The following is a 10,921-nucleotide window of genomic DNA, read 5'->3' as shown; positions in this document are numbered from 1 at the left end:
CTCAAAAACTGTAGGCGGCATTCTGTCTTCTCCCTACAGTTTTCAGCCATTAGCTTTGCCCACGACTACCTCATGTGAACTACAATCACTGCGCTGTGGTTTAACCTTCAGAAACTTCAAAGATCATTGCTTGCAATAAAGCTTTCGAAACATATGGCCCTTATCTTTCATCAGCAAGAAAGAATCGTTCAAATAAAAAAGACACACTTATTGTAGCAGTTACAGATCCATACAGCTATGGAGCCTCCATCTGACAAAACTACACTGTAGCAGTTACAGATCCATACAGCTATGGAGCCTCCATCTGACAAAACTACACTGTAGCAGTTACAGATCCATACAGCTATGGAGCCTCCATCTGACAAAACTACACTGTAGCAGTTACAGATCCATACAGCTATGGAGCCTCCATCTGACAAAACTACACTGTAGCAGTTACAGATCCATACAGCTATGGAGCCTCCATCTGACAAAACTACACTGTAGCAGTTACAGATCAATACAGCTATGGAGCCTCCATCTGACAAAACTACACTGTAGCAGTTACAGATCCATACAGCTATGGAGCCTCCATCTGACAAAACTACACTGTAGCAGTTACAGATCCATACAGCTATGGAGCCTCCATCTGACAAAACTACACTGTAGCAGTTACAGATCCATACAGCTATGGAGCCTCCATCTGACAAAACTACACTGTAGCAGTTACAGATCCATTGTCACGTTTGTCGTATGAATCGGACCAAGGTGCAGGGTGGTATGCGTACATTCTTTAATATTATAAGAATGAACACAGAACAAACTAACCAAAATAACAAAATGACACGTGAAGCTATACAAATTAGTGTTGACAGGCAACTACACATACGCAAGAACCCACAAACACCAAAGGGAAATGGCTACCTAAATATGATCCCCAATCAGAGACAACGATAAACAGCTGCCTCTGATTGGGAACCATGTCAGGCCACCATAAACATACAAATCACCTAGACCTACAAAACCCTAGAAAATACAAAACCCCTAGACAATACAAAACCCCTTACATTACGATTACAGACAGGTGTTCAGAGCATGCCAGACAGCTAACCTGCACAGTTATGGCCGTGTAACAGTTATGGCCGTGTAACAAACCGTGTAACATGGAGTTATGGCCGTGTAACAAACCGTGTAACATGGAGTTATGGCTGTGTAACAAACCGTGTAACATGGAGTTATGGCTGTGTAACAAACTGTGTAACATGGAGTTATGGCTGTGTAACAAACTGTGTAACATGGAGTTATGGCTGTGTAACAAAGTGTGTAACATGGAGTTATGGCTGTGTAACAAACCATGTAACATGGAGTTATGGCCGTGTAACAAACCGTGTAACATGGAGTTATGGCTGTGTAACAAACCGTGTAACATGGAGTTATGGCTGTGTAACAAACTGTGTAACATGGAGTTATGGCCGTGTAACAAACCGTGTAACATGGAGTTATGGCCATGTGGGAACTCTAACCCTATAAAGGTGTGTATCAATTTAACTTCTTTGGGACTGGGGGGCAGTATTGAGTAGCTTGGATGAATAAGGTTCCCAGAGTAAACTGCCTGGTACTCAGGCCCAGTTGCCCAGTTGCTAATGTATGCATTTTATTAGTAGATTTGGATAGAAAACACTCTGAAGTTTCTAAAACTGTTTGAATGAAAAAATCCAACCAGGAAGTGGGTATCTGAGGTTTGTAGTTTTTCAACTCATTCCTTATCGAAAACACAGTGTCTATGGGGTCATATTGCACTTCCTTAGGCTTCCACTAGATGTCAACAGTCTTTAGAACCTTGTTTGATGCTTCTACTGTGAGGTGGGGGCTCATAAGGGCTGTTTGAACCAGGTGTCTGGCACCTGGCTCATTCAGGCGCATTCACTTGAGAGTTAGCTTGCGTTCCATTGCATTTCTACAGACAAAGGAATTCTCCGGTTGGAACATTAGGATGTTTTTATCATAAATCTTTAATAAAGATTGATTCTATACTTCGTTTGACTTTTTTCTACGAACTGTAATATAACTTTTCATCTGAACTTTCGCATGGACTTGCCTGCGCGTGTTACGGTTTTCTAGTGGTGATGAAGGAGAGTCGGACCAAACTGCAGCGTGTCGATTGCGATCCATATTTATTAAACAAAAACGTAAACACGACTAAACACTAAATACTACAAAACAATAAACGTAATGAAAACCGAAAACAGCCTATCTAGTGCAAACTAACAGAGAGTAACAAGTAAGACACTAAGGACAATCACCCACGACAAACTCAAAGAATATGGCTGCCTAAATATGGTTCCCAATCAGAGACAACGATAAACACCTGCCTCTAATTGAGAACCACTCCAGACAGCCATAGACCTTGCTAGATAACCCTACTAGCAACAATCCCAATACCACCACCAAAACCCCAAGACAAACACACCACAATTACAAAAACCCCATGCCACACCCTGGCCTGACCAAATACATAAAGATAAACACAAAATACTTTGACCAGGGCGTGACAGCGCGTCGCGATTTTGGACTGTGTACTAAATGCGCAAACAAAAAGGACATATTTGGACATAAATGAGGAACTTTATCGAACAAATCAAACATTTATTGTGGAACTGGGATTCCTGGGAGTGCATTCTGATGAAGATCATCACAGGTAAGTGAATATTTCTAATGCTATTTTTGACTTCTGCACAACATGGCGGATATCTGTTTGGCTGTTTTGTTGTCTGAGCGCTGTACTCAGATTATTGCATGGTGTGCTTTTTCGGTAAAGCTTTTTTGAAATCTGACACAGCGGTTGAATTAAGGAGAAGTTCATCTAAAATTCCATGTATAACACTTTTATTTTCATCAACATTTATGATGAGTATTTCTGTAAATTGATGTGGCTCTCTGCAAAATCACCGTATGTTTTGGAACTACTGAACATAACGCGCCAATGTAAAATCAGATTTTTTGATATAAATATGAACTTTATCAAACAAAACATACATGTATTGTGTAACATGAAGTCCTATGGGTGTCATCTGATGAAGATCATCAACGGTTAGTGATCTCTATTTCTGCTTTTTGTGACTCCTCTCTTTGGCTGGAAAAAATGGCTGTGTTTTTCTGTGACTAGGTGCTTACCTAACATAATCGTTTGGTGTGCTTTCACTGTAAAGCCTTTTTGAAATCGGACACTGTGGCTGGATTAGTTTAAGAAGTTTATCTTTAAAATGGTGTAAAATACTTGTATGCTTGAGGAATTTTAATTATGAGATTTCTGTTGTTTTGAATTTGGCGCCCTGCACTTTCACTGGCTGTTGTTGAGGTGGGACACTACCGTCCCGAATATCCCAGAGAGGTTTTATCCTATTGTTTTTTTTATTTGTTATTTCTCGCTGATATGAAAGATATTGTCCTTATGCTACCGTACCACAAGCGACGCGTGTTAATGTTCAGATTGAGCGTTGCAGCTCTTAACAAAACTTCACTGTTCAGAAGATGCCTTAGTCCAATGGCTCTTATGTGTAATGTAATGGAACTGAGAGTCAGGATCAAGGGCAGTTCTCCATCTTCTTCCAAACACATTTTCAGCACTTTTATTTTCATGACTGATTAAGACTTGTTTTCTCATGTTCTATTTGTGCCTCTGTGAGCAGTGTGTTTGGAACATCAAAATGCTATAAAATGGCATTATGGAATCGCAATACATATATAATTGTGAGAATCGCAGTGCACATCGTATCGGCACCTAAGTATCGTGATAATGTTGTATTGTGAGGTCCTTGGTAATTCCCAGCCCTAATAGGCAATATGTAACTTTATTTAGTGTTACCTGCTATTGTGGGTTTAAAATTCATTGGTATTCACGTGTTTGTTTTTGAGGTAGAATTACTGTCATGTTATTGTTGTCAAATTGCAGACCTTATTTGCATCTACTCTATTCCATGAGCAAATGGGTGTGTCTGGGTCTTAAGCCAAAATATGCAGATTTTACAGCGAATGCAGTCTCCGCGAACGCAGGAATTGCAATCATGCTTTAGCAATGAATTTCCGCAATACGGAATGAATCGAGACCCTAAGTTATTTTTGCATCTCGTTGCTTTCTCCTATTTACAAGCTGAATGGAAATAGCAGACTGAAAGAAAAAAAACATCCATCCAAGTTAATCACTTGTTCAATCTGTTTCTCTGCCTGGGAGACCGGTGGAATGTCTTATCAGTGAGAATCCATCGTCCCAGTTCAAAGGCTGTGGTACTCCAGTGGGTTTATGGGAAAGCTCTTTGATGTCTAGTCCTCCTCCCCACCCAGTCTTTAGATCTGTATGACTTAGGTCTGTATGACAAAGGCCTTTAAACATGCATGGATGAACATTGCTCTAGGTATAGGGTCAAAGGTTTGTACTGGGCGTTCACAGAGAAGACATGCTGTCTTGCCGTCATAACAAAGGCCTCGCTGAGCAGGGTTCAGGGAGTAGCTTACTCTCTACTCAAACAAACCAGAGGAGTGATCTCTGGGCCAAGAACAGGCCCTCTCTTTTGTGTAAGGAAAAGATGGTAAACATAACAAGAAAACATACTCAAATAGATAGCATGAAGGGGACTGCTCGTGGGCCATTTGTTTGGGGAGAAAGACAAACTGTCACAGCAGAGTCATGGTAAGGGAAAAATAAATAAACATGTGATGGATAGAGAGAGAGAAAGACATACTGTAAATAGATAGATAGATAGATAGATAGATAGATAGATAGATAGATAGATAGATAGATAGATAGATAGATAGATAGATAGATAGATAGATAGATAGATAGATAGATAGATAGATAGATAGATAGATAGATAGATAGATAGATAGATAGATAGATAGATAGATAGATAGATAGATAGATAGATAGATAGATAGATAGATAGATAGATAGATAGAAGGGGGTGGGATTGTCCAGCTCTTTAAAGTGTCAAATTAGTTTTTCTCCAATGTACTCAAAACAGGAGTGACAAGCCTAAACAGTAGGTTTTATATGCTGTGCCCTTTCTTAAGCCTCTGCCTAGCAACCATCACCTAATGGAGACAGATAGAGCCCTACAGAGTAGCCATTGTCATGCAGAATAGCCTCACTTGACTAGTGGTCAGGACAGAACATTTATATGAACAATAGAAAAAAAGGTGCTATCTAGAACCTAAAATGGTTCTTCGGCTGTCCCCATAGGAGAACCCTTTGAAGAACCTTTTTTGGTTCCATGTAAAACACTTCCCACAGACGCTTCTACATGGAACCCAAAATAGTTCTACCTGGAACCAAAAAGTGTTCTACCTGGTATCAAAAAAGTGTTATCCTATGGGGACAGCTGTCACACCCTGACCATAGTTTGACCATGTTTCTATGTTTTGTTTGGTCAGGGTGTGATCTGAGTGGGCATTCTATGTTGGATGTCTAGTTTGTCTGTTTCTGTGATTGGGAACCACACAGGACTGTTTCGGTTTTCACATTTATTGTTTTGTATATTTGTAGTGTTTTCTCAGTATTCGTCTTGATTAAAGATGTTTAACCCTAACCACGCTGCGTTTTGGTCCGCCTCTCCTTCCCAGGAAGAAAGCCGTTACAACAGCTGAATAACCATTTTGGATCCCTTTTTTCTAGTAGTGTAGACATGACATGTAACTATATGACTCAGGATATTGCAACCAAAAAATGACAATGGGGCAGATGAAACAAGTCCTCCCTGTGTTTATCAAATAATACTTATTCTCATGCCCATGCACGTGTGTGTAGGCTTGGGTTGTCCCAGCAATAGCACTCATGCTGCAGTTTCTGGGATTGCCCCCCCCCCCCCTCTCTACAACAGGAATAGTGTTTTTTTGTGGTATGTCCTCTACCAACTGTCAGGTTGACAGATGACACACTAATTTGGAAATGTGGAGGCAACACTCTCGGGAACACTCCTGCCTACCACACACAATGGGCCTCCTGTCTACATACACAAGATTACCAAATCCACTGAAGTCAATGGCACACCTTATCCATTTTCATCCAGATTTTGGCAAGTGATTGATGACAACGGTTACTTTTCAGATGTGATGTGGGCCAAATTGGACCTCCCGCCTACATAAAGATGAAGGATCTTAATTTGATCCAGTTTACTACGGAATAATCCTGCAGCAACAGGAAATGTGAATTATTATGTGGATTATAATTAACAGACATTTTTGTTGATACATGTTTTTGTTAGTGCAAATGAAGTTGGAAATTACAAACTTTAGAAGCCTTTTTTAAGCTGAAATACACTACAAGTTTGCATTTCCTGCTTTTCTTAAAAACAAAATAGTGATCAAATTCAGATCCTACATCTTAACATAAACTGACACAACCAACTGGTATTTCAATGTAATGAAGAAATAAAACGACAAGAGAAAGACTGGAGGAGGAGGAACAGGTGTGGGTTAAGGAAGCAGGGCTTTAAAAGCACAAGTGTTTAGGTCACAGGTCTCACTTTAGGGAGAACTGTGTTGGGCACACTCCCACATCAACAAAACGCCAACACACAGGTAGAGCTTGACACTTTGGGAATATGGCTTCCAGCACCTCCAGTAACCCTCTGTCCAGTGGCACCAGTGTGTTCACCACTGTTCCAGACCTCTTCTTCATCCCTGAGTTTGTGAGTACAGACAAATCAAATAAGTGTTCTGCTCTCAGCTGTGACTGGACTACTGGCATTGCTCTTTACTCTATAAATATTATTTACTCTAATGCCCTTCTCATTTATCAGAGGGAGATAAGACATTTGATTGTTCAAGGTAATATTTGGGTATGTATGCATGATGTAATTCAGAGTGCACTGAAAGGAGTATTACTTTAGAGTGGTAGACACTGTGTGTAGACTCATACCAAGCACTTCTTTGATTGCTGCAGGTATCCCTTGTCAGGTATCCCTTGTCAGGTATCCCTTGTGGAAGAGACTATGTGTGACAATGGACTTTTCCTGGCTAAATAAATGTTGGTTTTTTTCCGCTGGTAATTATTGCCATAGTATTTGAAAATATGTTGATTTCTGGTTTGTGGTTTGTGAATATCAGCTAAATCCTTATCTGAAACCAAACTATGGTTATGGCATGATCCGCGCTGTATCCAAACACCATTCATTCTCTCTTTACTGGCATGTTTGTTGAAGGAGGGGGTAGAATGTGTGTGTGAGTTTAGAAATGACCATGTACGACGGAGTGCCAGATTCTCTATGGAGAAATTGTGGCAGTGGTATCTAGTAACTAATCAAAAGGCGTATGATTAGGGATGTTTTTGACGGAGGTAAAGATAACATAGAACTCAAAACTGTTAGCCTACTGACTGTTGCATGCACTAGCTGTCACAGCCATTACCTGGTGAAAACTTATATGCAAATGGTTGAACCCCTGACGAAATTAGCTTTAGTAAGTTAAAGCTATCAGTCAGACCTTGCCTAGAGGTGCATGTTTACTTACTCTGTTACTGTGGCCTGCTCTCTGTGGTCTTACCACAACACATGGACTGACACTATTGGGGTGACATTAAGAAGTGGATGGCTGATTGAACCATCAAATCCCATGACTAACAACTTGTCAACTAAATGCATTGATGTTTACATTGTTTATTTTACTAGGCAAGTCAGTTAAGAACAAATTCTTATTTTCAATGACGGCCTAGGAACAGTGGGTTAACTGCCTGTTCAGGCGCAGAACGACAGATTTGTACCTTGTCAGCTCAGGGATTTGAACTTGCAACCTTTCGGTTACTAGTCCAACACTCTAACCACTAGGCTACCCTGCCGCCCCTATTATGACCGTACGTGTTCTGTGTTCTCTGTCACTCTCACCCTCTCTCTCCCTCTCTCTCACTCTCTCTCCTGTGTGTGTGTGTGTGTGTGTGCATGTGCGTGTGTGTGTGGCAGATATTCGGAGGTCTGGTGTGGACTCTGGTGGCCTCCACAAAAGTGCTGATTGCGAACCCTCAGGGCTGGGTGATGTTTGTCTCTGTGTTCTGCTTCATCTTCACTACCCTGTGGTTCCTCATCTTCATCAGTGGAGCCAATAAGAGCAGCATCTGGCCTACACTGGTGAGTCTGAGAGACATTCATACAGCCATCTTTGATAAAAGTGATTTACTCAAAAAGGATGAAAATGACAATGGAACAGATTTTCTTCCCATCCTAAATGTCTAATCAAACAGAATGATGATGATGGTGATGGTGATGAGAGTATAATGAACATTCTGTCTATTGAATGGCTGTAGTGTTATAACAGGTAGTATAACAGGATGATGACTAACTATCATGTTGCTTCTCTCTATCTCTCTCTCTCCCTCGCTCTCTCTCTCCCATCTCTCTCTCTCTCTCTCTCACTCTCTCTCTCTCGCGCTCTCTCTCTCGCTCTCTCTCTCTCGCGCTCTCTCTCTCACTCTCTCTCTCTCGGGCTCTCTCTCTCGCACTCTCTCGCTCTCGCTCTCTCTCGCACTCTCTCTCACTCTCTCTCTCTCTCTCTCTCTCTCTCTCTCTCTCTCTCTCTCTTTCTCTCTCTCTCTTCAGGATGTTGTGTATCATTCCCTTGCAGCCTTCTTCTACCTCAGTGCAGCAGTGGTACAGGCCTACATCACCATTAGTCTGAAATCACTTACCAGTATGTTCTTCAAAGAATACCAATTGGATATTGCTGCAGTGGTAGGTTCCTTCACTCCTGTGATTCAAACAAAGTGTTCTTCAACTGAAGCTTACTGCATGTTCTAGTGGTCCATCCCACTCCTCACCTTTCTGTATCTTGTATTTTTCCTGTAGGTGATGTGTTATGTGGTGACTCTGCTCTACGCCCTCCATGCCATCTTCTCTACGATGAGATGGAAGAGTTCCTCATGAAGACCAGTATCCACAAGACAACAGACAATGGGGCAACAGACATTAGTGAAGGCTTCGTATTGACATCAATTGTAATCTATACATATTCAAATATTTTCTATATTATTTTCTTCCTGCAATTATAGACCATAAACCAATTTGGAGTGAAATGCATATACAATATAAATAAAAAGATAAATAAATATATTTTATATTTAACCAAGTGCCTGTTTCAGATGCTGAGATAGAATAAATTGATTATATAATAGTTTTTCCAGGTGTAGCAAAAACTATTACAACGATGTTAAATAAAAATGCTGATGTGAAGCAATGCATTTTGTTATGGTAGGGTAGACCTATTAGATGAACATAGGAACTGAAGAGGTCTCGGTGGCTGCTCTCGTGAAAAATGTATACGCTATCACCAGAACATAGTGTAGAGGCAAACAAAGGACTGAATTCCTCAGCAATGCATTTTTCACACACAGTTTCTTTTGTCATTTTCTTGAACAAAAAGGTCAACATGTAGTCTTATTTGTGTAGGGTGTGTCCAGTTGGCAAAAGGTGGACTGCCTACCACAATGCCGCAGCAGGTTTTGCAAGTCATCCTTCTTATAAGGGAACACCTGTCGCTCCGTTAGTTCACTGTAGTAGTCAATAGCGAATAGTAGGCATAGCGCATTGATTGCAGAGTATGCAGCCTAGCCTATGGCATTCATTTGTTATGCTACAGAAATTACAAGGAATTTAGAATGGTATTGAAAGCTTTAGGCCAGGGGCGGACAGGGAACAGAAACACAACGGCCCATTTTCTTCCCTTGAGGCCCCCATTATTATCCAGATACTGATCATTTTAAGCAACACATCCAGGTTAGACAGGCCCACTATGCAAAAATTGGACCAGGCCTTCTGGCATGAGCTAGAAATGCCAGATGGCCAGTCTGCCCCAGCCTTGAGGGCTCCCGAGTAGCACAGCGGTCTAAGGCACTGCATCTCAGTGCAAGAGGTGTCACTACAGTCCCTGGTTCAAATCCAGACTGAATCACATCCAGCCGTGATCGGGCATCGCGTAATTGGCCCAGTGACATCTGGGTTTGGCTGAGGTAGGCCATCATTGTAAATAAGAATTTGTTCTTAACTGACTTGCCTAGTTAAATAAAGGTTTAAAATGCAGGCTGCTGAAGAACATGGTAAAACACTCATTACATAGTAATAACCTATGCCTTACTTGTTTCTTTGGAAAAGCACCACACCAACAGTTTGTCAATTAAGCGTGGGCTGATAATATGTTGTGGTGGATATCCTCACAATGAAACTTTATTCCACTCTTTATTTATTCCATTCCACATGTAGGCATGATCTCTTTTATTTTTTTGTCTGTTGTTACAAATATGATGCATGATCATTCGTGCCTGATCATGATGCCTCACAGACATCATTCCATAAGAGGCAGATTTCACTTATCTAAGTGTTACATCACAGAAGGAATGCAATCATTGTTTGGTGACAACAAAATACATCATTTCTGTCTCTTTCTTGTACTATGTGTTTTTTGTAATATGCTCTGCAGTACAAGTTGCTTTTGTACAGTAGACTTTAAATACTTTAAATATAAATATATAAAACCAATGAATTATTATTATAACTTGGTCTTTCGGAGCTTCATTCAATATCTGGATTTGACACTTGCAAGAAACCCAGTAAACATCACGTCACATCTCTCTCTTCATCTCAGTTGTCTCCCAGAGAATGCTTCAACACCCTAGAGTATGTGTGAAACTTATTCCACGGAGGGCCGAGTGCCTGCGGATTTTCGCTTGATTGATGAATGAAGGTCAGTGATTAGTTAGAAACTCCCCTCAAATGGTTGTCTAGTTCCTAATTGGACACAAACTGAAAGGAGGAACCAAAGACAAGCAGACACTGCTTGATGAGTTTGATGAGTTCGACACCCCTTCTCCAGAGTCTAAGCCAGGAAGAAGGAATTGTAAAGTCAGAATCATTTTCTTCATCTCAAGGCAGTCTCTCAAATAAATATAAATTGTCCTTTATATTAG

General features: G+C 40.8%; 1 protein-coding gene across 1 annotated transcript; it reads left to right on the top strand.

The window, feature by feature from the left end:
• Positions 1–6,481: 6,481 nt before the first annotated feature.
• LOC109878945 (myelin and lymphocyte protein) lies at positions 6,482–10,493 on the top strand. The gene is made up of 4 exons (XM_020471143.2): positions 6,482–6,662; positions 7,929–8,093; positions 8,562–8,693; positions 8,808–10,493. The coding sequence occupies exons 1-4, from the start codon at positions 6,576–6,578 to the stop codon at positions 8,883–8,885; spliced, it is 462 nt and encodes a 153-aa protein (XP_020326732.2). The 5' UTR covers positions 6,482–6,575; the 3' UTR covers positions 8,886–10,493.
• The last annotated feature ends 428 nt before the right edge of the window (positions 10,494–10,921 follow it).

Source organism: Oncorhynchus kisutch, linkage group LG4 (assembly GCF_002021735.2).
Source record: "Oncorhynchus kisutch isolate 150728-3 linkage group LG4, Okis_V2, whole genome shotgun sequence".
Lineage (NCBI taxonomy): Eukaryota > Metazoa > Chordata > Actinopteri > Salmoniformes > Salmonidae > Oncorhynchus > Oncorhynchus kisutch.
This window is presented reverse-complemented; position numbering and strand designations above follow the sequence as displayed.